Source organism: Mus musculus, chromosome 17 (genome assembly GCF_000001635.26).
Source record: "Mus musculus strain C57BL/6J chromosome 17, GRCm38.p6 C57BL/6J".
Taxonomy (NCBI): Eukaryota; Metazoa; Chordata; class Mammalia; order Rodentia; family Muridae; genus Mus; species Mus musculus.
The window spans coordinates 45,522,190-45,550,176 of NC_000083.6; the positions used below are offsets into that span (position 1 = coordinate 45,522,190).

At 52.5% G+C, this 27,987-nt stretch overlaps 2 protein-coding genes across 3 annotated transcripts; one reads left to right on the plus strand and one right to left on the minus strand.

Annotated features, from left to right (window-relative positions):
- The first annotated feature begins 1,244 nt into the window (after positions 1–1,244).
- On the plus strand, positions 1,245–20,490 carry Tcte1 (t-complex-associated testis expressed 1). Its single transcript, NM_013688.2, has 5 exons — positions 1,245–1,382; positions 10,812–11,181; positions 12,554–13,122; positions 17,451–17,900; positions 18,944–20,490. Exons 2-5 carry the CDS (start codon positions 10,911–10,913, stop codon positions 19,148–19,150), a joined length of 1,497 nt encoding a protein of 498 aa, NP_038716.2. The 5' UTR covers positions 1,245–1,382; positions 10,812–10,910; the 3' UTR covers positions 19,151–20,490.
- On the minus strand, positions 19,751–27,488 carry Tmem151b (transmembrane protein 151B). 2 transcript variants are annotated; one of them, NM_001013749.2, is made up of 3 exons: positions 27,094–27,488; positions 24,572–25,012; positions 19,751–23,765 (listed from the first exon to the last, which is right to left on the minus strand). In NM_001013749.2, exons 1-3 carry the CDS (start codon positions 27,208–27,210, stop codon positions 22,638–22,640), a joined length of 1,686 nt encoding a protein of 561 aa, NP_001013771.1. In that variant the 5' UTR covers positions 27,211–27,488; the 3' UTR covers positions 19,751–22,637. The 2 variants fall into 2 exon arrangements, with proteins under 2 accessions (NP_001013771.1, XP_006524033.1); XM_006523970.4 differs by lacking the exon at positions 27,094–27,488 and having other exon boundaries at positions 19,764–23,765; positions 24,572–25,800.
- Between the last annotated feature and the right edge of the window lie 499 nt (positions 27,489–27,987).

Here is a 27,987-nt window from a genome sequence, read left to right on the forward strand (position 1 = left end):
TGGATTCCCCCAGTTCCACGAGCCATCTAACTAAGCCTGGTCTTTGAGCTCCAGGGCAGCAAAAGACCTTTTCTCAAGGAGGACAGCACCTGAGGTCACCCGCCACATGCATGTACATACCTGTGCACCTATCTATACACACAGAAGCATGCGCAAATAGAGCAGCTGAGACCGAAGCCCAGCATTTGAAGCACAGTGGAGCCAAGGAATGTAGGGAAGACCCTCCTCTATCAGAACAAAGCTGCCAGGCAGAGCTCTACCTAGACACAGGAGTGAGGGGTGGGTACAGCAGTGGGAGTGCACATTTTCATAGCAAGGATTCCCTGACACTGTATTAACTCCGAAGCGTGGGGCTACACGGTGCCAGAGTGCACACTGACTACCATGTAAGCATCTGGAGTGAGGATGTAGCTCCGGTGGCCCAGTACCAAGCATGGACTGAGCCCTGGGTTCAATTCCCCAGCACTGCAGAAACACGATTCCACTCTCTGTAATCCGGGCTCTGGAGAAGCAAGGCATGTGCAGCAGAATCAAGATCATCCACCGACTATACACACGATGGTTTGTAAGCCTCATGTGAGAGCGTGAAGGGACATGGGGACAGAAGCATGGCTCCTCACTGCATGGCTTGACCGCTGGACCTTGGTGGTAGGTTGGTCTACTAGGTTTTACCGCGGGCCCAGCTCTTTCGTGGCCACCAAGCTGAGGCTTCAACAGAGGCAATCTGACCAGAGAAGCTAGCTTAAAGCTAAACTTTGCTTTCCTAGGACAGACGGACACACACACACACACACACACACACACGCACACTCACAGTCTGCTGTCCCTCTGCTTTAGAGAATGAGTTCTTCTATTCCATATAGCCTGATCCCCGGAGTCGTCTCTCCTGCCTTGAGAGCTTCCGCCAGGCTGAGCGAAGGAGCGCTCTGGAGGCCCAGGCCCTTCCTGCCTCTGATACTTGGTTCACATTAGAGATAACCGAAGGGGCTCCCCAGCAGAGTTGGGGTCCACAGCTCGACCACAGGGGAATTCCAGAGGCTTAAGTAACTGTAGAAAGTCCCTCGCTTCCCCTGTCTCCTTTGTTTTTCTTGGGCCTTCTTCTCCTCCCCCCCTCCGCCCCCCAACTCCTTATCAGAAGTACATCCTCTAGAGCCACGCGAAAACCTTAATGCATCCCGAAACACGCAGCCAGAAAGCACGAGCGGAGGCCGAGAGCATAGGGTCGTTTTCTGAGCACGCGCACTAGGGGCAACCGAGGAGGAGGGCGCCAACGCCCAGGGCGGAGGGCTCAGGGTCCGCCCCCTGGCGACTCAGGCGTCCCTAACAACCAACTGCGCCAAGCCAACCGCCTCAGAGAGCAGTCTCCTGGGTCCCCAGAGCAGGTGAGGTGACCTCCGGGAAAGGGACCCCCAACTCTGATCTCCCCAATCAGACCATGCTGGTTAAGCTCAAAGCCCTGCCAGCTCCTGCAACCCACGCGGGTCTATGGCCCCGCAGCCGTCATCTTAGCTTCGTATGTCCTGTAATGGGAGAACCCATTCTGCAGTTACATGAAGCCCCCAGCTCATCACGCCTGTCTTCTAGAGGTGGGATCCAGGCTCTGCATTCCACACAGCGACTATCTGTAAACTGGTCTAGAGGTCTAGAATTCAAGTAAAGAAATGGGGAGACCTGGGAAGAGGAGAGTCCCCAATCCTCAGCTGAGGACAATGCTACAGGCCCTGTGGGTTCTGCACGTCCCCCATGGACCTGGTCTCTCTGAGTTACCAAGGGGAGGAGAAGAGAGGAGGCTGGAGTCGTGGGTAGAGCTACTGCAAGTGTCCCTTTCCATAGAGCTGACTACAGATGCCTGAGCTAGGATGGGGAGGACCCAGAAGCTATGAACAAGCTATCTCCCTGAGCCAGAGACCAAACCTGGGCTCTCAGAAAAACAGTGGTTGGTTTGTTTGTTTGTTTGTTTGTTTGTTTTAAATTCTCTCTTCCTTCAGCCCATAAACTGGGACTTCACAACAGGACTTTGGGCAATAGAGGGCAGGGAAGATGTAAACAAAAGCCCAGGGCTCTGAATACAGGAACCTGAGACCCAAGGAGGGCTCTTTGTGGGGAGCATGGGGTACGCGTGGGTGGGAAGCTGGCAGAGAGGTGGATGGAGACCCTAACCTGCCCCTGCAGCAGACCACCACAGCTACACTTGCAGAGAAACATGGGGCGTGACAGGCCCATTTGAGTAGTGGCAGGAACCTCCCTGACGTGGCCAGATTTTACTGGGGACTTGAAGAAGGATGAAAAGGGAAGGAATATGAGGGAGAGATCCAAGCTTGACCCAGTCTGTGAGCAACATGCGCTCCCAGCGTGAGCAGGGCAGAAGAGCAAACCTGCAACATTCTCTTGGGCCCTTGTGGAGACCTCAAGCCAAAGTCGGCCACAATCCAGCCTTAGGGAAGCGTCTCGGCAGCGAAGTAGGTGAAGGCTGGGGCTCCACAGTGGTGACCAGAGAACCCACGGGGGGAGGGAGTTCCAGAAACCTTTCTGGAACTGAGATGAGGTGAGAAAGGGGTACCTCAGAGAAGCAAGAGGGCCCATGGGGCAGATAAGCAGTCCGTCTGGCTTGCTGGCTTGGTGACAGCGAATCTCTTCAGTTTTCTAAGCCTCAGTTTCCTCTTTTGTAAGGTGTGGGCAATGGTGTTATGGTGACAAATGTCAATAATGGACATGAGGGCTTAGTGAGCTTCGTATAGGGGAGGCTGCTAACGAGTGCCAGCTCCAGGCCAAGCCTGTGTGAAATGTCACACAGTTTAGCTCCTAAATCACCTACAGTGGATGATAGGTGATGAAGGTAATATTAATGACTGTCTCCATTTGACAGGTGATGCCCCTGAAAGCTGTTGAGGTGTGAGAGGCAAGGGGTGGGGGGTGTCTGGAGACAGTCCAAGGCCTGAGCGCTCAGCCAGCAGCTGTAGGGCCGGCCCCCTGTGGGCATCTGCCATTGCACGTCTAGAATGCAATAAATCATAGCTACACAGAGCCAAGGTTATGATCCCAGACCACCTGTCCACCATATACAAAGCCATACAAAATGAGGACAGCCCCGGCCAAAATGGGACACCATTTTATTACTTTTACCAAGGCCCAGAAATTCCCAGCCCTTTATGTTGTGACTCCTTGTGTCCTGTATTTTTATACCCCTGTCCTGGTCCCGAGGACAGGGACACCTAGAGAAAGAATGGCCTTTCCCTGCCAATAGTGGTCCTGGTTGGCTGCACTTGATGCTAGAGACGCAGCTATGTAAAGCCTACAGGTCCTTGAGACGGACCCCAAGATTAAAGTCATGACCCACCTCCCACTTCTATGTTCTGAGGGCAGAGACTGCCCTGAGTGGGGACATCACACAGCAGCACAAGACACATGCATTTCTGGTGGCCCCAGCTTGTCTGAAATGCCAAAGAGAATCCCCGACATGAAGAAAGGAGTGGGACCTTGGAGTACTAAACTCCATTTCTCTCCCCACCCCACAGGCTCTCAAGGAAGATGAGTCTGTAGATCTGTGGGTCTCAACCTTCCTAATGCTGCTGACCCTTTAGAACATTTTCTCTTGTTGTGGTAAACCCCCAAAGCATAAGATTATCCCGTTGCCACTTCATAACTGTAACTTTGCTGCTGTTATGGATTGTAAATATAAAACATGAGGATATCTGCTATGGGACCCTCTGGGGTCGAGACCCATAGGTTGACAACCACTGCTCCAGCCCGCACTGGGCCCTGTCCCTTCTGGAGCTATCTTCCTTCAGTGGGTCTTCCGGAGTATCTGGTCATCTAGGTTTCTGTCCATCCCTGCAGAATCCTCAGGGCAGCCTGGAGCTAGCCAGCCAGACTAAGGCCTACCAGCAGATGCTGTAAGCAGCTATGCCTGTCTCTCCCTTTCCCCTGGTTCCTCCCATCTTTCTCCTCAATCAAACTGGGGTAGCCTCCTTTCCTTCCTTCCTTCCTTCCTTCCTTCCTTCCTTCCTTCCTTCCTTCCTCCCTCCCTCCCTCCCTCCCTCCCTCCCTTCCTTCCTCCCTCCCCTCCTCCCTTCCCCCTTCCCTTCTTCCTTCCTTCCTTTCTCTTTTTTTCTTTCGACAGGGTTTCATATAAGGTCAGGTTAACTTCAAACTTCCTTGATTTAGGAATTCTCCATTTCACTCCCCAGCGAGCCTAGCAATGTTCAACACCCTGTGGTCACAAAGGAGAAGGACAGGACCTGCAAGACCGGCAGATCAGGGGCTTCGTCACCCTGACTTTCCTGGTTGCTGGTTCTCTCTCTCTTCCCCCCCCACCCCACCCCCACCCCCCCAGCCAAACTAGGTTCCGTCCTCTGCTGCTGCAGATAGGCTCTAAGTCCGGGAAAGTGACTCTCAGCAGTGGGGCTCCTGCTCCTTCAAGGACACACAGCTGTCCTTCCTTCCATCAGCCTCTACTTGGACCAATCCTAAAAAAAGTCTCTGATTGGCTGACATTATAAAGCCACGCCCATTAGTCCCAGTAGCCAATAGGGATACTCTCTAGAATCTATTTTTAGCAGCAAATAGGACAGACCCAAACTAGCTACCTGCCTAAGGCAGACCTGGCACTGGGTTTGGGCATGCACATCCAGAGAGCTCCCTCTGCTGTGAATTTTGGCACAGGGGGAGGTGGCACGGGTCCTGGAGAGCTAGGGCTCCGGCAAAAGTGTTTTTTGAGGAATAGCGCGGAGGGTGTGGTTGAACTGGTCAGTGGATGGATGCTTGTCTCTTTCCCAGGAGGAGATGCTAAGAAAGGCTTCCCAAGTTTAAGGAGTGATAAAGTAAAGGCCCAGAGTAGTCTGCAATGACCTGAATGAGAGCAGACTTTATTTCGGAGAGCCACTAATCGCTGTAGAAGGCCCTTGTCCTCTGAGGTGCTGAGGGAGTTGACTTTTGCCCTCAGGCAGTGCTGAGCCGCTTAAGGGTTTATGTAGAGGCCTGCCTCATTGGCTGTGCAGGGCAGGGTGGAGAGGACCAGACAGGAGACCAGGGGGCAAGTGGAGCTGTGTGTGACAGACCCAGAAGTCCTACGCTGAGGCAGTAGTAAGAAAGGAGAGTGCTAAGAAGGGACAGGTTAGCTTCTTGTGTGACCTGCCAAAGGAGCTGAGTCCCTGCTTTCAGCTTTCTGTGTAGATTGAATCTGAGGGACTTGGACAGAAGCCTCAGGACCTGAGTGTAAAACTCAAGAGTGTGGAGAGCTGGGTCCCCTGACAGGAGCAAGGTGGACAGAACCTGGGAGGTGGAGTGGGGGTGGGGATGGACAGAGTGCCCAAAATCTGCCATGCAAACATCCTGTAAACTCAACACCCAGGGAGGCTGGAGAGACGAGTCAGACTTTAAAAGCACTGGCTGCTCTTCTAGAGGACCTGGGTTTGGTTCCCAGGACACAACTGCCTGTAACGCCAGTTGCAGAGGACCCAATGTCTTCTTCTGGCCTTCTCAGGCACCAGGCATGTATGTGGCACCCACACATACATTCAGGCAAACACTCATATGTATGTGTGTGTGTGTGTGTGTGTGTGTGTGTGTGTGTGTATACATATATATATATACATATACATAATTAATAATTAAAAACCAAACCAAACCAGAAGTGGCAAGAGGGGCAGGAGGAGAGCAAGAAGTGACAGACCCCAGGGACTTGAGTACTTCCTATTAAGTCTACTTAGATATACTATCGGTAGATTTTTTTTTCTTTTCTTTTACACTTTGTTTTATTTTCAATTGAGCATCTTTCTGTGGGTATGTGCACTTGAGGGCAGGTACCCTCCGAAGCTAAATGCGTTGGATCCTCCAGGAGCTGGAGTTGGTGGCAAGCTGTCTGATGTGGGTCCCAGGAACTGAATGCAAGCTCTCTTCAAGAGCAGCAGACACTCTCAACGGCTGAGGCGTCTCTCCATCCCTCATACATCAGTTCCTCAAAACACATTTTCTTATTGGTGGTTTGTTTGAGATGTAGCCCCTGCTGCCTCAAACTCATTATGTAGCCAAGGATGGCCTTGAATTTGGATCCTCCTGCCTCTACCTCCCAAGTGCCGGGATTACAGATGTGTACCAGGAAGCCAGCTTATGCAGGAGCAAACCCAAGACTTCCAAAATGCCAGGCAGGTACTCTCAGCTGCACACCACCCCTCGTCCCTCAAAATATATGTTTAAAAATCACATGGAACTGGAATCTCTATAGATAGCCTCTAGTTGTTATTTTATTTCTTACCTTTGGCAGTACTAAGGTTTGACCCTATGGCTTCATGCATGTTAGTTAGGCAAGTGTTCTAGCACTAAAAACTGTATATATGCCCAGTTCTCTTGGTAGTTTTTATTTTGAGAAATAAGGCAGAGTCTTAGGCAGGCAGTGGTAATGCACACCTTAAACCCCAGCACTCTGGAGACTTCTGATTCTAAAGCCAGCCTGGTCTACAGAGTGAGTTCCCAGATAGCCAGGGCTACCCAGAGAAACCCTGTCTTGAAGAAAAACAAAGAGGAAGAGGAGGAGGAAGAAAAAGAGGAAGGGGAGAAGAACGAAAAAAAGAAATAGGAAAGAAAAAGATGAAGTCCCACTAAGTTGCCCAGGCAGACCTTGAACTTTCAGTCTTTGTACCTCAAACTCCTTGTAGCCGGGATTACAGGTCTGTGTCACCAGGCCCAGCTGTGCCTGGTAATAAATATTCTTCCTGTCAAAAAGATCTTTAGAGCCAAGCCTGGTACTGCAGGCTTGTAATCCCAACTGCTAGGAAGGCTACTCTAGGGAGATAGGAAGTTCCCAGTCTGCCTCAGCTACAGAGTGAGCTCAAGAATGAAAGACAAGGGGTTGGAGAGATGGTTCAGCGATTAAGAGCACCGCTCTTCCAGAGATCCTGAGTTCAAGTCCCAGCAACCACATGGTGACTCAAAACCACCTGTAATGGGATCTGATGCCCTCTTCTGACACACAGGTGTACATGCAGATAGAGCACTCATATACATAAAATAAATAAATCTTTTTTAAAAAAACAAATAAAAAGGTGGGATAGGGTGTGGCTCAGGGGTAGAATGTTTGGCTGCAAGATCCTGGACTTAATCTCCATACCACAAAAATATATACATATATATGAAATGTATATTTCATATATACAGTATATTAAAATAGTCAACTCTGACCTTATGATGTAATTGATTTCAATATTAGCCTTAAAAATGACATCAGGATGGGCATGGTGGATGCCTTTAATCCCAGCAACCAAGGAGGCAAAGGCAGGCAGAGCTGTGTGAGTTCAAGGCTAGCCTGGTTTCACATAGTGAGATCCAAGGCAGCCAGAGCTACATAGTAAGACCCTGTCTCAAAACAAAAGACAAAAACTAAAGCCAAGAAACGTCAGACCAAGAGATGGGTGTTTCTGTCATGGAAGGCTGGCACTGGGCTCTTGTTATGTCAACTGTACCTGTGGCACCCATGGCGACTGGGGTTCCCCTTATGAGGTTTGTTAGGGCCATAGATGGCTCTGTGATCTCTGCCAGAGGCATGCTACGAAGAAGCAGCAAAAACAACTAGAACTAGACCTTAGGAAGAGCTGCCTGGTACCAAGAAAGACAGTAAGCAGCACAGAGGGGTTCCCAACTGGCCTCAGCTGGGTTGAAGCGCCCTAGGAGGTGGGAGCAGAGCCACACCCAGGCTAGTGGGGCAGGTAACCTCTAACCACGGTGCAGCAGATCTTCAAGTTGCCAATGACCCCTTGCCCTTTACCTCTCCTGTAGAGACAGGGACAAGGCTTAGAAACCAACCTAGCATTCACTTGAAGACATCTCTCAGCTCTCTAGACAGGAATCTCCACAGATGCCACATAGGAAGACATTATTATCCCGTTTTACAGATAAGGGAAGGGAGGAAGTTGAAGTTCGGATAGGTTATTCAATTTGCCTAAAATCACCAGCAAGCCAGAAATACAAAACCAGCTGATGCCTCTATCTAAATGATACCCTCCTGAACTCACCATATAGACCAGACTGGCCTCAAACTCACAGAGATCTACCTGCCTCTGCCTTCCAAGTGCCGGGATTAAAAGCATTATGTAAAGATGGACAGGGTCTGTGAATTTGCATTTGATTTGCATACAGTGGTGACACAATACATAAATATCTTGCCGACAGTAGCCCTCTCCCAAGGCTTTTCCTCCTTGAGCTGCCTGGCAGGCTAGAGTACCATCTGGTTCCTCCCTCTGCCAAGGATGTCGTTGCTGGAGCCGGGCGCTCCTTCTCACTGGTCACACCACAGTATAGCACAAAGGGAAGCTACCCAGCCACGGGCAGAGGGCCCAGGCACCGCTGTTCCGCCTTCAGGTCACTGGCAGGGTGCCTGCAACAGGAGGGCAAAGAGGTTCCCCCAGACCCAGACAGCATCCTCAGTCTTCAGCCCCATATTTAGCTGCCTTCTCACCTCCCACGCCTGCTCGCCACCTTCTGGTATGATGGGAGACTTCGAAGTGGGAGCCAGGTGGGAACTGAAGGGAGGAGAGGCATTCGCACTCTGGTCAGGAGGCTGTGTCTGGTCCCTCCCAACTGCGCACGCCCTGAATGGAGGCCACAGGTGCAGGTTTGACAGGGACGGACCTATTCTTCCCACTCAAAGCCTTTACGCAGAGGTTTGAAGAGGACCCATGTCGGCTCACATTTCACTCCAACTCCAGGGGGCTGGATCTGGCTCCAAGGACCGGCACAGGTGCTCACACCCTCGTATGCAGGGTGTAAGTATGTACAGATGTATATTTAAATGACAACTCAAAATATAGAGATAAACTATACGGATCATACATTTGAGCGACAGTACCCTGAGTACAGTGCATTAATTGTGTCAACTCCTTTGGTTTTTATTGTTTTCTGTTTTAATTTTAATCTGTATGCAGATTACACATTTCAACAATAATGTTTGGGCACACTGGATTGAGTATACAACTAATTTCATCTGTTTTAGGGTTTTTGGTTTTTTGTTTTGTTTTGTTTTGTTTTTTGAGCCGGGGTTTCTCTGTGTAGTCCTGGCTGTCCTGGAACTCACTCTGTAGACCAGGCTGGCCTCGAACCTGTTTCAGGATTTTGTTGTTCTGTTCATTTTGGTTTTCCTGTAGGGTTTTTTGTTTGATATTTCCTTTTGTTTTGTTTTTAACTGAGCTAGGCAAAGAGCCCTGCCAATGAGCCATACTCCCACTCTACTTAAGCCTCTTTTTCCCCCCTTATTTATTTATTTATATTTATTTTCCTGGCACTGGTGGTGCACACCTTTGATCCCAGAGCTCAGGAGGCAGAGCCAGGAGGATCTCTGAGTTCGAGGCCAGCCTGGTCTATGGAGTGAATGACAGGATAGCCAGAGTTATACATAAAATGATTTTCCCCCATTTTTGTTTCTTTGGTTGGTTAGTTGGTTTTGTTTTTGGCAGTAAAAATAGTATTTTGTTCCTCCCCTCCCCCCCATCTCCTGCTTATTTGTTTTTTAAGATTTATTTATTTTATTTATATGAGTACACTGCAGCTGTCAGACACACCAGAAGAGGGCATCAGATCCCGTTACAGATGGTTGTGGGCCACCAGGTGGTTGCTGGGATTTGAACTCAGGACCTCTGGGAGAACAGTAAGCGCTCTTAACCGCTGAGCCATTCTCTCCAGTCCTCTCATTTTTGTTTTGTTTTTACAAGTCGGGTTTCTCTGTGTAGCCCTGCTTGTTGTCGATGCCCCGTGCTCATGAAGTACCCTTGGAGGCCAGAAAAGCTGACAGGAGCATGAAACCCCGGATTCACTGGCTGAGATGAAACAAAATTGTAACTCCCGTGCTCAGGAGATACAAACAGGAGACTCAGCACTTGAAGGTCATAGCAACTTGGAGGCCAGCCTGGGATACCTGAGAACTTGTCTCAAAATTGATAAGGAGAGAAATTAAGATAGTGTGTAAGCCTGTACCCCACTCTGTTGGCCAGTGATCTCAGTCGTGCCGTCAGGATGCCCTGGGAGCTGGGAGCTTCTGAGTTGAACAGTTGTTCATGATAGCACTCTCCCTTGGCATTTGATACCCCCACACTCACCCTTAGAGGGGGCAGTCCAGAATCTGACTTGAGAAATTGAGTTTAAATGCACTGCTATGGATGGCTGGAGAGATGGCTCAGAGGTTTTGAGCACTTAATATTCTGTTCTTGCTGAAGGACTGAGTTCAGTTCCCAGCACCCATATCAGGCTGCTCACAACTACCCTCTTCTAGCCTCTGTGTGTGCGCATGCACACTTGCACACGCGCATGTGCACACGCACACTCATGTACGCATGCAAACACACAATCTTTAAAACATAAGTTCCCTCTCATTCGGTGTCAGCTGTGCATCACCGAGCAAGCCAGCAACCGCTCTGTACTTCATTTCCTTTCAAAAAAAAAATGAAAATGAACTCTTGTCTCCAAAAGGCTTTTTTCCCCCTTAATGACAGATGAGTTACTATCCAAAACGAATACCTGGTATGTAGCAATGATTATAATTACTGAACAGCTATTGTCTAAACTTTGGGGCTCTCCTTGCACACACCCTGTGTCCCTTTGAATACGTTGTTTTATCAACTCCTCTAATAATCCTGTTGGTAGCTACTGCCCTCACTTCAGAGGCAGCATCTGAGATGCAGAGATGTGCCTTGCCCAAAGCCACACAGCCAGTCTCTGAGAGTGTCATCTAGGTCTACTCTCCCCCCAGAGACTGATCCTTCAGCACCACTCTGTGCCACCTAAATCCCCCCCCCCCAAGTAACGCTGTCCCCTTCCTCTTGCTCAAGCTACGACCCCGCCCCCATCCTGTATCCTGCCTGCTGTAAGAAGCTTCCTACTGCAAGGCTGCCAGGATTCCGACCCCTGCCTCCCCGCTGGCCGGCAACATGCAGGAAACCCCATCAGTACCGTCCAACTCTTCGTCTCACAGCCAGTCGGTTCTCACCATCCAGCGCCAGGTCTCTGCCTTGGGCAGCTCCAGCACAGGACCCACGTCCTTGAAGACCAGCAGCACCCCTACCCCAGGCCAGCTGAAGACCAAGGTCCCAAATGTCCGTCGCATGCGCAGGATCATCTCCGAGGATGCAGAGTGGTCACTGGCCATCGTACCTCTCCTTACAGAACTCTGCATTCAACATATCGTCAAGAACTTCCAGAGTAAGTCGTCCATGTGATGTGGGCCAGAGGAGAAGGGGACCACCGTACCCAGGCCTGGAAGCCTTCTCTAATCTACTCCCACTCAGGATCAGTAGTGTTTCCTGCCGTACACACGCGCACACGCTCTCGCGCACACACACACACATACGCGAGCACCCACACACATATGTACATGCATGCACGTGCACGAATACACATACACTCAAGCACTCACCCGCACGTACACACACACATGCACACTCACACACACACACACATACGTGAGCATGCACACACACATGTGCATGCATGAACATGCATGAACACACACACACACACACACACACACACACACACATTGTGCCCTCCATGATTTTGCCCTTCTCTGATCATGTCTGCTCTCTCCAGCAAGCTGAACCTTAGCCACATCCTCCTCTCCCTCCTCCCAGAAGCTCTGACAGAGCTTTCCCCATCTGACATAGTCCTCCGGGATGCAAATGGCTTCCTGGTTTCTTCTGTACTCCAGCCCCTTCCAAAGAGAACTAGCTGTCCTCTCCTACTCTATGGGACAAGGGCTTCCCGAGAACTGGGTCATTTAACACATCACATTCCTCTGACGCTTATTGACTGTGTGCCACAGCAAGCTTAGACGAACTAGAGGAGGCCAGGGCCATGTCTGATTTCTTCGTTTTAAGAATGTATTGAGGGTTGGGGGAACACTCACCACAGAACACAGTACACATACAGAGATCAGAAGACAACCTCATGCCGTCAGCTCTCCTTTCTCTCACCTCAGGCCACCAGTTCTGCTCAGTAGGCATTTTTTTTAACCCCCTGATCCATCTTTCTGGCCCCATGTTTTCTTCACTTCCCCCCTCCCCTGCCCCCAGCAGCATCTGGCACACAGGTGTTAAAATACATATAATTATTCTGAAATGAATGAGTAAAGTCTGACTGGGAGTATCAGAAGTCAGACTAGATTGTACATTGAGAACTGGCCCTGAAGCCGGGCAGTGGGCTCATGCCTTTAATCCCAGCACTTGGGAGGCAGAGGCAGGCGGATTTCTGAGTTCGAGGCCAGCCTGGTCTACAAAGTGAGTTCCAGGACAGCCAAGGCTATACAGAGAAACCCTGTCTCGAAAAACCAAATATATATATATATATATATATATATATATATATATATATATATATATGACACCAGATACCGCCCAGTGCAATTGCCAGTTAGTTGCAGGCAAGAGCACCCTCAAAGAGTGTCTCTTTAGAAGACTATCCTCTCAAAATAAAGTTCCCGAGGCCACAAAGGGTCTCCCAAGACAGTCCAGGATGCTGAGTTGCGATGTTCCCAGCATGGCGGCTGAACCCTGTTTTCCTTCCTCCCTTCTCAAAGACAACCCTATCCTGAAGCAGCTGCCGCTAGAGCACCAAAAGAAGGTCTTGAGCAACCTGCCCCCCGAGCTGCCTTTGACGGTGACCGCTAACTTGATTGACGATGAGAATTACTGGCACCGCTGCTGCATCAAGCGCTGGTCCGTGTGCCACGTGTCCAGGCACGGCGGCAGCTGGAAGCGTATGTTCTTCGAGAGACACCTGGAGAACCTGCTGAAGCTATTCATCCCGGGGACCACGGACCCCAACGTGATCCTGGACCTGCTGCCCCTCTGCAGGAACTACGTGCGCCGCATTCATGTGGACCAGTTCCTCCCACCTGTGCGGATGCCGACCCCGCTCCAGGGAGAGGAACAGTCGGACTCTGGCAGTGAGGGCGAGGGGAGCGAGCCAGAGAAGGACCACTACCAGCTGCAGACGCTGGTGGGTGGCCTCAAACACCTGGAGGAGCTGGACCTGGTGTACGGCGTCAAAGACTGTGGCATGAATTTTGAGTGGAACCTCTTTCTCTTCACCTACCGAGACTGCTACTCTCTGGCAGCCACCATCAAAGCTTGCCACACCCTCAAGGTACTACCCCCACCCCCACCGCCCCCCAACTCACTTGCCTCCTTTCTCATTGTCTTTGGGATTGCTTCTCCCTGCCTCTTCCTCTCCTTCTACCATCTTCTCTCATTTCCTTTGCATTCATGAGTAGAGGAAGGGATTGTTTAGATAGTTAGTTGGGTTTTTGTTTTGTTTTGTTTTGAAACTTAGTTGAGGCAGGGTCTCATACCTTAGGCAGGCCTGGAATTCAATGTGTAGCTGGAAACGACCTTGAATTTCTGACCTCCTGCCTCCACCTTACATGCACAAACATGACCAAGTGCTGGGATCACATGCGTATGACACCACTACGCCCAGTCTAAGTCATACTAAGGATTAATCCAAATGAAGAATGCCCAGGCTGAGGGTGCAGCTCAGAGGCAGAGTGTCTGTGGCATGTGTGAGGCTGTGGGTCTGGCCCCTGCCTCTGGGGAAAGCTAAAAAGCACTCTACAGCAGATCTACTGCACCACTTAACTTGTCTTCTTGCTGTGATTAAAATCCCTGACAGAAGCAACTGAGGAGGTGGGGGTTATTTGGCTCCAGTTTTCAGGGCATGGTTCATCATGGAGGGAGGGCATGGTTCATCATGGAGGGAGGGCCATATTGGCAGGAGCCTACGGAGCTGGTCAAGCAGAGAGCATCAAATGGTGGAACTTGGTTTTCTCCTTTTTATCCAGCCCAAGACCCCACACACAAACACACACGGATACCCCCATACGGAGTTGAGTTCCAGGACAGCCAGGGCTGCACAGAGCAACCCTGTCTCAAGGCGGGAAGAAAGATTTAGCTAGATAATTTAGCTAGCTATTTAACTAGATAATCCTCCAAAGACACACCCAGGGACTCATCTCTGGGCTATTCCAAAGCTTGTCGACTTGTCTATATTAACCATCACACTGGTTATATTGAAATTTTCAGACAAGTATGCCCCATGGAATATTTGGGCTATGCATCCAAACACTGAGGTTTTTATCTGAAATTCAAATTTAACTGGACTTTTCATGTTTCTATTTGTGAAATCTGGCAGCCACCGCCTAGCTGCAATTTCACATTTCCATGGCTGCTCATTAGTGCCTTTCATCACATCAGACTGCTCACTCCACAGGGCTCAAACAGTGTAATTTTGCGCTCCCACACCCCACACCCCACCCCCCTGCAACTTCAGCACCTGGGACAGGGCCCGACTCTGTCAGTTGGATGGCTGGCTGCAAAGCCGGTGAACAGAGGACACAGCATTTCTTTCCTTTCTCTCTTAACAGAGCCTAGCAGTTTGATGTTGCTCCCCCCGCCATGATGATCCATGCCCTCAAAACTGTAATCCAAAGAACCTCCTCCTTCCTTAACTTGAGTCTGTCAGTATTTTGTCACAGCAACAAGACAAGACACTGATGCATATGGATTCAGTTCCAGGCACCAAGACATACAAAACAGAAGGAGGATTGGGAGGACTCGGTCACTAGAGAATTTGCCTCTCATGCACACAGTCCTGGGTTGGATCAGCAGCACGGTGTGAACCAAGTGTCGTGTTACATGTCTGGAGTTACATGTTACATGTCTGGAGTTGGGGGCAGGGGTATTGAAAGGTCAGGATCATGCCTTACTACATGGTGAGCTGGAGGCTAGCCTGGACTACAGGAAACTGTCCCAGAGAAAGGGAAAAGTTGGTTTAGTGGTTAGGATCACATACTGGCTGCTCTTGCACAAAACACTAATTCAGTTCCCAGCACCTTCATCAACTCCAGCCCCAGGGTATCTGGCCTCTTCTAGCCTCCCACATACCTACACACAGGCACAGCATACTTGAGGATCTTTTCTAAAGAGAGAGAAAACATGAAGGAGGGAGGGAGGGAGAGAGAGAGAGCAGGGGAAGCAGAATTGCCTTAGCTCCTGGTGGCTGAAGGGACTCACAGACGCCAGCACTAACAGCAGAAAAGCCAGAAGGAAAGGGCATGTGCCGGGCGATGGTGGCGCACGCCTTTAATCCCAGCACTCGGGAGGCAGAGGCAAGTGGATTTCTGAGTTCAAGGCCAGCCTCATTTACAAAGTGAGTTCCAGGACAGCCAGGGCTACACAGAGAAACCCTGTCTCAAAAAAAAAAAAAAAAAAAAAGGAAAGGGCATGCACAGAAGAGAGCAAGCAGATGCCTCTTGCAAGAACTAACTTGGGTTCCAGGAGAGCCTAGCCAGTCTCTTCCAAGAGTGGCATCCCTAACAACGTAGCTGCACCCCGCCTCACCTCTTAAAGGCCTCATCTCTCAGGTTCACAGAAGGGGCAAGCGTTAGCACATGAAGCTAGTGTTCTCATGTCCACTCTGACAAAAAACAACTTGGGGGGGGGGGAAGGGGTTGTCTGGTTCACACTTCCAGGCCACAGTCCATTAGTGAAGGAAGTGAAGGCGGGAACTTGAAGGCAAACCTGCTTGTTATCCCACACAGCCTTGAACCAAGGAACTCACGCACAGCCGAAGAAGTCCAGCATGAAGTTATGAAGTAATGCTGCTGCTGGCTCGTAGACAGCTCTTACTCAGCTGGCTTGCTTTCTCCTTCTTTTTTAGATTTATTTTCATTATTATAAATTATACATACGGGATGGTACATACTCGTGAGTTCAGATGCCCGCAGAGACCAATAGAGGGTGTCAGATTCCCTGCGAGTTATTGGCTGTTGTGAGCCACCTGATACAGTTACTAGAAACTGAACTCCTGTACCACAAGAGCTGTACAGGTTAAAATCCACTTAGCTATCTCTCCAGCCCCTTAACTAGCTTTCTCATACAGTTCAAAACCATCTGCCTAGGGATCGTGCTGCCCACAGTGGGCTAGATCTTCCTACATCAATCAACAATCAAGGCAGTCCCACATAGGTATGCTCCCAGTCCATCTGATCTCGGTCCTCAAGTGAGCCTCTCTTCTCAGCTGTGTCCTGCCCCCGCCCCACTACCAAAACAAACCAAGAAACAAGCAAGCACTATGCGGGTAGTTGAAACCACATCCATATCTGCAAAGATGGATGAAGCGGAGAATCTGGAGAGAAACACACTCAGGTCACCTGCTGCTGTGACGTAAGGAGGATGCAGAGAGGGAGGAGGAGGCAGAGGTGCCACAGCCTCTTCTCATAAGACCAGATGCTATAGGCAGTCAGCGAATGGGAGAGGGGGAAGGGAGGAGGGTGGGTTTGAAGGAGTTCCAGCTTGAGGTTGTCCAGAGTAGAGATCCTCTCTACCGCTAGGGAGGGTCTGATGCTGGGAGGAGCCTGAGCTGAGCTTTGAGTGTGGCCTCACATTTGGATGGAGTCTGAGAAGGAGGAAGATCCAAAGGGAGGCAGAAAGAAGCGTGACATGCAGTGCTGGAGAAGGAAGAGCTTGCCAAGAAAGAGTACACAAGAGAACATGGCATTTTGTCACAGATCCCAGATAGGGACATGTTTCAAATAGAAGGAGCGAGTAACAGGGTAGGATAGAGCCCAGGACTGGCATAGGGGGCCTGGGAGGTCCCTGGCGGTGGGGTTACTTCAGTGGATACCAGAAACAGAAGCTGGGCAGCTGTGGATATGGAGAGAGTGGGAAGTGAGGAAAAGCGGATGGGGTGGTGGTGGGGGGACTGTGTTAAGAGCTTTGGCTGCATGCAAAGTGGAGAGCAGAACTGGAAGAGAGGAGGGCTTCTGGGTCTCTGAAGAGGAAATTGCACCAATTTCAAGCTGAATTGGTCCCCGTCCCCCCCCAGAAAATCATTTGTTATACAGAGAGGAGAGGCTCAGGGACCAGGGTCAGTGCTTGCTGGGGCTGAGACCTGAAGCAGGGCAGTTGGCATGTGATGGACAGCTATGGAGATCTGTGTTGGTATCATGAAAACAGTAGAGGGGCCTATTCAGTGGCCAGGGGAAAAATAAATAAAACAGAAGAGCAGCCATCAGTGGAAAGGGGGCTTATAGGTACCCTGGCATGTGAGTAGACTGGAAACTGGAGAAGCGGACATTGCCACAAATGATGAGAGAGTTTGTGGTCCAGAGAAGTACAATTGGATTGGCACACTGTACTGGAAGTTTCTGTGATACCAGCCAGTGACAGTAACGTAGGTGAATTTTTCCACTGTCAGTTTCTTGGTCAAAAGAATCCAGAAAATCAAGAATGAGCTGAGTATGACAATAGCCTTTCCCTCTGCCACCGGCCAGTGATTCTGCATCATCCAGTGAACCCACCTCCTACCTGAGCCTCCAGCCACCTTGTATTTTCTTTCTGTACCAGCCCAGGGCAGTTAGGTAGCGCAGGCTATCCCAGACCGGCAGGTGCTGTAAAACTCCTACCTGCCCGCAGATCTTCAAGCTGACCCGAAGTAAGGTGGACGACGATAAGGCGCGCATCCTAATCCGTAGCCTGCTGGACCACCCAGCCCTGGAGGAGCTGGACTTATCCCACAACCTCATCGGAGACCGTGGTGCACGAGCAGCGGCTAAGCTGCTGAGCCACAGTCGCCTGAGAGTGCTCAACCTGGCCAACAATCAACTGCAGGCGCCTGGCGCACAGTCACTGGCTCACGCACTGGCACACAACACCAACCTGGTCTTCCTCAACCTCCGCCTCAACTGTATCGAGGACGAGGGTGGCCAAGCAATCGCCCACGCCCTGGAGACCAACAAGTGCCTCTCCGTGCTGCACCTTGGTGGCAACAAGCTGTCTGAGCCCACAGCCACACTCCTCTCCCAGATGCTCACTGTCAACACTACGCTCGTCAGCCTCAACCTATCCTGCAACCACATTGGGCAGGTGAGTCGTGGCTTCTGGGGCGGGTGGGCACGGGTGGTAGAATCCAACTACCATAGACCCTTTGCGGGGGGGGGCGGGGGGGGCAGAAACGCTAGGAGCGGACTGTGTGGTGTGCGGCACAGAGAGAGTGCTCTTCTCCTGTGCGCGCTCCAGGGCCCAATCTCTTTCCTTTCATTGTTCATGTGTCTGTACTATACACACATATGAGAGGGTGTACCTGTATGAGCGTGAACACGTGTGTGTGCATGCATGTGGAGACCCTAAGTGGATTATGCCATCATCCTCAATGGCTCTTCCTCCATATTTGCTGAGGCAGGGTCTCTCAGTGAAACCCGGAGGCACCCTCTGAAATGACCCATCTGGCCAGCCAGCTTACTCTGCAAATCCTCTGTCTCCCCGACCCCCAGTGGGCCGCTCTACCTTCTCAGCGTTCCCATGGGCTCTGGAGACCTAATGCTGGTCCTGATGCTTGTGCTCAAGCTCCTGCCTCAGGGTTACCTCCAGGCTCCTCGTTTTCCTTTAACTCTTAGTTTCTGGGAGGGAAAGTACAGTGGTTTGATTGATTGGTTGATGACTGATTGATTGATTGGTTGATTGATTGATTGATTGATTGATTGAAGCAGGGTCTCACCATGCAGTTCTGGCTGTCCTAGAACTCACTATGTAGACTAGGCTGACCTCAAACTCCGAGATCCACCTGCTTCCGTCTCCGGCTGCTAGGATTGTAGCCATACCTTGTCTTTCCTTCTTCCATCCCTTCCAAACTTCCCCTCACATCTCACTAGACCGACTATTCTCAGGTACCCAAGACTGAAATGAAGGAATGGAACTACATCACTACCATGAATCCACGTTTTCCAAAACACTTAGGTTGAGCCTAACCTTAACCTTAACCACAGTTTTTCAAGTAAAATGTCATTTTTGTCCATGGCCCGAACAGATAGGTTACACGTGGCTTTTAAAGGTATCCCATCTGTATGGAAATCTGTTCATGTGACCCTGCGATGTGATATAAAGTGACCCCCTGCCTCACTCCTCCCCAGGATGGTGGGAAGCAACTCCTGGAAGGCATATCAGACAACAAGACCATTCTAGAGTTCGACCTGCGACTGTCAGATGTATCCCAGGAGAGCGAGTACCTCATTGGCCAGGTTCTGCATGCCAACCGAGAGGCTGCCCGCCAGCGGACCCTGAATCCTGGCCACTTCTCCTCACCCACTAACAACTGTACTGAGAATTCTGTAGTCTAAGATGTGGAACAGGGATAGACGGTGATCTGATGGGTTACCCCGGCAACCACACCTTCATTTCACACCCTTGATATGTCTGCCCCTGGTTCTGAGGTATCGAGAAGAAGGGATCACGAATCTCCTTGGAATGAGCAGCCAGATTTGTATATATGAAGATGCCAAGGTACAGAAGGGGCACCTAAGGATGAAATGTGTGCACTAGCTCCCACACCTAGAAAATGGCCATTACTAGACCCATAACAGGAACAGGGAAGGCAAAGGACTCTAAAAGACCATCCCTGCTCAAACTCTTCATGAGCACCATCTACCTCTTGACTCACCCCACCCCTTTCCCTTTTTACTAAGCAGATAGCTGAGCCCTGACCTCAGTCTACACACACACACACACACATACACACACATGCATGAGCACACATGCATACACACACACATATGCGTGTACACACACAGAGCAGAACTATGCCTGTCTCCCTCACCCTCCCACCCTCCCTGGAGATGCTACTTGCCTGACGTTGTCTGCTTGTACAGATCGCGCCCTCACTAACCCTCAAACCGGGAATGGGGGGGGCGGGGGGCAGAAGGATGGGGAACAAGTGTCACTGAGGGAGCAGACCAGTGAGTCATCCACACTTTTATTATCCATCAGTGTGATTTGTACAATCTTTGCGCTTGGAATTCCATGACAGAAAGGCCACAGTGTGATGCACCCAATTTGACAGAGGCCTGTCTTCTCCCGAGCCAGGCCTAGCCCACCCCACAAGCCCTTATCCTCAGGACATACAGTCTTCCAGGTACCCTCTCCTTGAGTCCCTGGCACGCTGTGACTGCCCACCATGGGGCCACACCCATAGGAATCACAGACTATGGATTCATGAGAGGATCTTGGCTGACTAATTCAAACTCTTATCTCCCAACTCTCCTCGGGCTGAGTGACCCAGTGCCCGTCTACCTCAAAGATGGGCGACTGCAGCTGCAATCCAAGAGGGCCTGCACTCCAGGGACTCTTTGCAAGAAGCAGGCGCTGAGTAGAGCACCAGAGGGGGCTTGGGAGTGACTGTGTGTGTGCCTGTCGGGGGCAGCCTAGAGTCCTCTGTGCCTGACACCCTCTGACAGTTCCAGAGTGCAAACATGTAGGTGTGAGGGTGTGTGTGTGTGTGTGTGTATCTGTATCTCTCTCTGTGTTTGTGTGTGTGTGTGTGTGTGTGTGTGTGTGTAGCCACAGCTGCTAGCAGAGGTTCTAATTAGAGAAACAAGAACATTCAGTGTAAAGTTTAATTTTAGAGATTAATTAATTTTCTGGTTTTCATTTTCCCTGGCAATCAATAAAGCTACCAAGAAAAGAAACCAAAGAATTGCTTTCTCTCTAAGTCTGTGCGTGTGTGTGTGGGAGGTGAGGCTGTCTGTGCAAGGAGACCTAGGCAGAAATGGTCAGGCAAAAATAATAACGGGGCTTCCCCACCCCCTCCTCTCCCAAGGCCAAGCTCAGTTTCTGGACCCAGAATGAAAGAGGATGAGCCAAGTCCTTCCCTCCTTGGAGCTGTAAGATGGCCAAGCTGCCCCTAAATGAGAACAAGACATTCAGGTACCAGTTGGCCAAGAACTGAGGCCTGAGGCCACAGCTCACTCAGTACCTGTGCTCCAATAGTCAACACCACACACACACACACACACACACACACACACACACACACACACACACACCTCAAATTCAGGGTCCTGGAGGGTTCTGTGCTAAGTGGCCAGAGGACACTGTTGCCCAGGAAACCCAGTGGTGTGCTTGCTCCCTTCTGCCCAAACCTATCCTTCTCTGACACCCCTCCCTCCTCACCCAAGCATCTCTGTATAACCAGAAAGCTCAGCCCCCATTTGAGCCCTAGACCATGGCATCCCCACAACAGGGCTTCCCACATTCCCCAGGGAAAAAGGGGACAGGGAGCCAGAGGAGATTTTTGCATAGGTAGGGGCCACTCCCATTGGTTGGCATAGGCCTGGCACAGCCAGGAGGAAGAGGGAAAGCCAAAAAGATGGAGTTCTGCTGGTGAAGGCAAAGCAAGAAGCAGAGGGAGCAAGATTGGATGGATGTGAGCCCAATCCCTGGGTACTAAGTCTGCTGGGAAAACGTCAGCCAGGGCAGCTGGGAGAGCAAGGGGCCAAACACAGACATGCACACTGGGGTGGAGGGGTAAGAGGGTATAGGGGAGAGCAAAGTTGGTGTCAGAGCTTTGAAGGGACAGGACAAAGGGCTGGTGCCCCGGGGCTGTGTCATGGAGCCCCTCTGAAGACCTAGAGCTTCAACTCGCTGGACAGGAAGAAGTGGAGGGTCTGGTGAGAACGGATCTCCTGCCACTGGAAATGGGTATCTCTCTAGCTAGGGTTTGGGATGGACTCGGCTCTATGGAGGCATGTGTGAGGGACATCCTTCTTAAGTGTTTGCTCCACTGCCTGCTGAGGAAAAGCTACAGCACGCCAGCCCATCGCCATCCCTCCAGGGCTAGTCTCAGTCTACCAGCCATTACTAACTCTACTCCTGAGGTCTCTCGACATCGGGGTGTGTCTCAGGCTCTGTCCACTTGCTCACTCACTCACCCCTGGCGGGCTTTAATGAGGACCTCCAGGATGGCCTCCCTGACGGAAGCACCTACCCAGAACCTAGGGGAGGAAGCAGCTGATGGACCGGAGACTGAGTCTTTTCCAGAAAAGGCCTGCGGAGCCCTCCCAGCCTCCCTTCCCTTGCCCTGCACCCTGACAACAGCTCTTCAGAGCCGGTAAGCCCCGAGGTGAGTGACGTCATTGGTGTGAGGAAAAGTCCCTCCAGGACCGGACCTCTGGGGCTCAAGTGAAACAAACAACAGTGCTGAGTGTGGCTTTCCCAGCGGCGGCGGGAGGCAGCGCCGAGAGGCCAGAACTCTTTCAAGGTATGGAGATGAATACTGGGCTGCCATCTGGCCCCACCCTCAGACCCGGGAACACAGTTGCTGGCTGGAAGCCAACTCTGCTGCTCTTCACCAAACCACCGCCCATCTCCACGGGGAGCCAGGGCAAAAAAAAAAAAAAAAAAAAGCCCCAAGTGCTTTGCCTTTCTTGGTACCCACCATGATGGCTCCCTTGGTTGGGAGGCCAGAAACGGGTCCCACAACATACTAACAGTCAAGACTCGATGAAAGCCTGGAAGGGAAATCTCGAGTGTGCATGGGAAAGGGGGTGTACCCCCCTGCTGGAACTCGGTGAGGACTGGGAGAGAAACACCTCTGCCCAGGTGGATGGGATTCTTAAGAGAGCTGCCAATCTCCCAGCCTCTGTCTGTGTACAGGGAAGCAGTCTCAGATCACTGAGGTCTTGTCTGAGAGTGCCCCTCACCTCCTGCCTTCCCTCATACCCTGCCTGGCCTTAGCCACCATCCTGCCTTCCCCTGCTACACACAGGGAGCACAACACAAGGAGAGGCAGGAAGGAGAACGGCGGCGCAGGCTCCCTCCAAAGGCAGGAGGTCACAGTGAGGTCTCCACGCAGGAGCCATGGCGGTGCAGTGACCGGTGGCTGTGGCCCAGACACCCCTCCTGCCGATGGACGATGAGGACAGGGAAGCAGAGGGCGTCCTGGTAGGGCGGCGGTGGCCCGGCCTCCTCCTCGTCCTCGTCCTCCTCGTTGTCCCGCATGCTGGCCTGGCTCGACAGACGCGTCTGCTCCGTGGGGCAGCTCGCCTCGTTGACACTCCCGCTCCGGCTGCGCCACAGGCAGCTGCGCCGGGAGCCGTAGAGGCGGCTGAGCGAGAAGCGGCTGCCCCCACACCCCGCGCTCGCTCCAGGGCCCTGGGCAGCCCGCGGGCTGGCGCAGATACTCAGCGCGCTGCGCGAGAAGATGGACGAGCTGCTGACCGCTCGCTGACAGTGCTCGCAGCTCCGCCAGTGCGGGGTCACGCCCGCCGCGCCCGGGCCACCAACCCCTCCGTAGCGACACCTGGGCACGTAGCTACCCCCTGGCCCGCCGCAGCGTGAGCCCAGCTCGACCAGGTCCATAAGCAACACCTCCGAGTAGCTGGGTACCAGCTGCTGATTAGAACGGATGTGCCACTCGAGTTCCGTGCTGTCCACCGTGTTGACCCGCGGCAGACGATGTGTGAGCGGGGGCAGCAGCTCGTCGCTGGGACTCAGGCCGCCGCCCACGCTACTGGCCGAGCCCGGTCCCTCCAGACCAAAGAGCTTTTCCACGTGATAGTGCGCATACGCCGTGCGGTACTCGGCCAGCACGCGCAGCGGCCAGGACAGCGTGAGCAGGGCTGCCGCCCAGAAGGCCGACGAGCAGGCGTACCAGGGCGGCCGAGCCGGGTCGGGGAAAGCCACCATGAACTCGCGAAAGTCCACGTTCTTGAGATGCATGCCCTCTCGCGCCTCCATGTAGTCATCCAAGCCCTCGTTCTCGGCGAAGAAGCGCGCGCGCTGGCACAGGTACGCGTTCTCAGCCTCCACGCTGGCGAAGCTGAAGCACTTGGTGAAGCGCAGCCGCGTGGCCGGCGCGCCCTCCAGCCCCACCAGCGTCTTGGACACATCCCGGACGCCACAGCGCGCATAGTCGAACTCGGCCTCCGCCACGTGTGTGTTGACCCGCTCGTGGTAGACCTGCAGGAGGAAGTTGGAGTCGCAAGGGGAGCAGACTGCAGCTTTTGTCTACTCATCCCAACACAGACAGAAGTCCTTATAACTGAAATCATTTCCTCCACCACCACCATCATCATTATCTCCGCCCCCTCCCTCTCCCAGCCCCAGTGGGTTTATTAAACCCGTAAGTGGTGATTGCCCTGAAAACCCTGTACCACGCACAAACACCTCCTCTAAGAGTCTTGGCCTGAGACCCAGAAACCTGACTTTACATCTACCTCTGCCAAGTAGAAGTACCCTCAGGCAAGTCTGAGCTGAGGTCTCCTTAGCTGAGAATAAGTACTTGGTAATAATTACTTTACTGAACAGGTGAGCATATACAGATGAGGTCATCTGCAGACACAAAACACTAAACAGACTCCATCCAGGAGCCAGCCAGCTGAGTTTAAGTCCCATCTCCTTACCTACTATTTGACCTTGAACAGGTTTTGGGTGGTTTTGTTTTTTTGTTTTTTGTTTTTTGTTTTTTGTTTGTTTGTTTGGTTGGTTGGTTGTTTGGTTGGTTGGTTTTTACCACTACACATTCGTTTGCTCCTTAAAATAAAATGGGGGGATACACCTACTTCATAGGTTTGCTGTAAGAATTAAATAAACCGTTTTAAGCCTGTACGTGCCTGAAGCTAGGTTCTGTTGGTGTTTGTTGTTATTACTGGATACCCAGAGGGGCTCACTGCTGTCTCCTGCTCCCTCACGGGCAGAGAGAAAGGCAGGCAATAGGAGAAACCTCCTTCGTCTTGAACAGCCTGTGCTCCCCCACAGCCCCTCACCTGGGTAGTAGTATAGGCATCTCCATTGCGGTATCGGGTGACCTGTCGAGTTCGTCGGACGTAGTGATAACTGATGGCCTTCCACCAGATGCAAGGGGTGGCCTGCTGCATGCGGCCCACGCGCTCCTGAACGCTACTCACATCCACACGGTGCTGCAGCTCGTGGCGGGCTTGGCAGTGCCAACACTCCACCAGGTAGACCGCGTAGAGCATCAGCAGGAAGGCCAGGGGGATGTAGACGTAGCCGTTGGAGCAGGGGCTGTCGTGGTACATGAGGCTATTGCCCTGGTAGGCGCTGCTGAAGGTGAGGCGCGTCACTGTGGTGACGTGGCACCAGGCCACTGCCCCCAGGCAGCCGTACATGAGCAGGGAGAGCAGGAGGCACTTCCAGTGAGACTCCCGGCAGAGAGATTTGGTGAAAGAGGGCTGGATGGGCCGCTGCTGCTCGGATGAGAAGGGAGGGCATGCCAAGGTGAGGAGGCGGGAGCCAGCACAGAGGTGAACAGAGATGGAGAGACAGTAGACCAGCACCGGGGTGGCAGACAGGAATGTATCGGGAAGAGACAGAGATGGGAACCAGCAACCCGAGATAAACACAGAAGGGTCCCACACAGAACCACGAGAAAAGGGTGACCAGAATGCCAACATGGGAAAGTACAGAGAGAGACACCACAAGAGGCGGAGAGAGATCAGAAGTGGAGGCCCAGATGGATAGAATGGTATCCAGAAAGAGTTCCAAAGGCAGACACAAAGATGGCGATGAAACAAGAGAAAGGGTGGATGGGAAAAAAAAGGAATAGACAAACAGGCATTAGCAAAGGTAAGTCCTCAGCCCAGACCCTTTCCAGAGGTCCCAGGAGAGTAAGGAGGGACCCACTGACATCATCTCCCCTCTTAACAGGTGGGGCCCTGACCTCTTGTAGATATTGCCAGTCCTGGGTTGCAAGAGGAGCCATTCTCCGTTAGCTCACGCACCTCTCTCTCCCTCACAGACAATCTAACGCTTCCAGGTCAGTCTCATCCTTCCCACCTCCTCTGTGTCCTTCTGTGAGTCTCCCTACTATTCACACACACACACACCCCTTCCTGGTGAGCACACATTCTTCCTCTCTATTCTAGGATGGGAAAGAGGGAATGGGGCCCCTTGGCAGAGGAGATGGGGGTATGAACCATAGGTAAGGAAGACATTGAAAGCTCTCAGGCATTTGTCACAAATGTTTGATCCTCTCCCAGGGCCATTCTGTTAAAAGCACTTGGTACCTTCTGAGTTGTTTACATGTCTAGTTCTCCACCAGATGGAGCGCTCCTGAGGGCAGGGCTCATGTCTCATTCTCTTTGCCTAAGTGACACCCAGCAGGCACATAATCAATAAAGATTGAGTTTGATTGCTCAAATAACCTGTCTTCCACTCTTTTTGCATTGTTGCACACATGTGTGTATACACGCACACACAAAGACACACACACACACAAAGACACACACACACACAACCTTCTGATGCAGTTCTGACTGGCCCCTTTAATTCTTCATGCCTGGCCTTGGGACCAGTCAGAAAGAGAGAGATAAGGCAGTAGAAACCAAGTGTTTTAACCAAGTTAACAGCAGAGGCCCTAGATTTCTGGGCATAGTTAAGAAGAACAGGAAACAACACAGAGCAGGTACCTGCAAGGCAGTAAGAGGACAGCCTTTCAGGAGCTGTGCCTTTGGAAGCCGAGTGTATAGGTGCACCTGTGTGCCCGCCTGGTCATGTGCTTGTCCCAATGTGAGTACAACCGAAAGGGGCTACCCACACGTCCATCCCCACTCTCCTCCTGCCTCCGTGCAATATGCACGGTGTGCACCAGTGTGGATGCAAGGCTGGAACTTAGAGTTTCTACTTCCCTTAGTTTCTTTGTCTCCTGGTTTCAAAAGACTAAAAGTAGGACCCTAGCAAGGTACCGCACAGTACTGACTCAGAAATTCTTAAGCTTAGTGCCCCCTAGGGGGAGCATCAGGCATTAAGAGAGAGAGGTGAGCAGCAGCCCCCTTACACACACACACACACACACACACACACACACACACTCTCAGTGACACCAGGGGGTATGGCCTTTGTACCCGTCTGATCTTCCTATGATCCCAGCTAGGGTGACAACATCACTTCCCCCAAGGCACTCTTCTTGCCTCCGAGCACTCCCAGTCCTCCCTCCCGGCCTTCAAGGTGGGATGCCGCCCACCATCCTCACCTGGGGGATGGCCTAGCCCTTCTCTGCTAAGCCGGGGGTCTGCGAGGCTCCGCCCAGGGCCCCTCCCCCTGCCCCGGACCCCCGTGAGCCCCGCCCCCGACACGGCCCCTTCCTAGCCACAGCGGACTGCGCGGGCAGCCAGGTCGGGGCAATGCTGCTGGACTGCGGCTGCAGCGGCCGGCTCGGGGTGCGGGGCGCCGGCCGCTCTGCGGCGGAACCGGCGGGGACCGCGCGAGGTGCGGGGGATGGGGGCCAGGTCGCGGTTGTACGGGGGAACCGGGGACCGCCGGCTCTCACCTCCTCTCGGGCGGGGCCCTCGTCCGCCGATGCCATGGGCTCCTCTGGGACCCCGGAGCCGCCACCGCCGCCGCCGCCGCCGGCGCTCTCTCCCGCGGCCGAGCCAGGGGGGGACATGGCGTAGAGGGGGCGCGTTGAGCTCAGGACCTCCCGGGGGGCTGCCAGGGGCCGGGGGCATCCTGCGCTGGTCCTGAGGAGGGGGCGCGAGGGGCGGGGCCCTCTCTGCTCCCCACCCCCCGCCGGGGGGAGGGGGCCTAGAAAGGGCACGGGGGAGGCTGGAGATGGGGGGATGGGTGGGAGGGCGGACTGAAGGGGCCGGGCTGGGGGGGCCGGGGCCGGGGGCGGGTGTCACCTTGAGGCCCTCGCGGCGCCGCTCCGCCTCCCGCCCGCTCCCGCCGCCGCCTTTTGTCTGAGCCGAGCTGGAGCCAGCGCGCCCCCCCTCTTCCTCCCAGTGCATCAGAGCCCCGCCCCCAGCCCCCCAAACTCCGCCTCCCCCAAGCCTTCCTAATAACCACCACCACCACACCGCTAAAGGGGAGAAGCAACAGGGGCTCCCCGCACCCTTTCTGTCTCTCGGCCCTGTTCACCGCATCTTCCTTCCGCCTGCCCCTTCTGGGAAGATCTCAGCCTCAACTCCTCTCCAGCTGTCCTCTTAGAAGGGCCCTGGCGAGCGGGAGGATCAAGCAGCGTCGGTCTCCCATCTCTGGTCCCACAAGTCCTTGAAGCTGAAGGCTGGGGAGAAGAGAATGAGTCTGGACATTTTAGGGAAGACCCTTATTCCTAATTTGTATGGTAAAGGGTTAAGGCAGAAGCCGGACTCTAGAGGCGCTGAAGCTAAATCCAAGAAAGGACTACTGGAGGGCAGAGAGAGGAGCCGCAGGGAGGCTCTCCCTC

Coding starts and splice junctions, on each gene's coding strand:
- Tmem151b (XM_006523970.4), bottom strand. CDS start 25,219: ATGTTGGCATTCTGGTCACCCTTTTCTCGTGGTTCTGTGTGGGACCCT. Junction 23,766..24,571: donor ATGCCTATACTACTACCCAG/GTGAGGGGCTGT, acceptor TTCCTCCTGCAG/GTCTACCACGAGCGGGTCAA.
- Tcte1 (NM_013688.2), top strand. CDS start 10,911: ATGCAGGAAACCCCATCAGTACCGTCCAACTCTTCGTCTCACAGCCAG. Junction 13,123..17,450: donor AAGCTTGCCACACCCTCAAG/GTACTACCCCCA, acceptor ACCTGCCCGCAG/ATCTTCAAGCTGACCCGAAG. Junction 17,901..18,943: donor CCTGCAACCACATTGGGCAG/GTGAGTCGTGGC, acceptor ACTCCTCCCCAG/GATGGTGGGAAGCAACTCCT.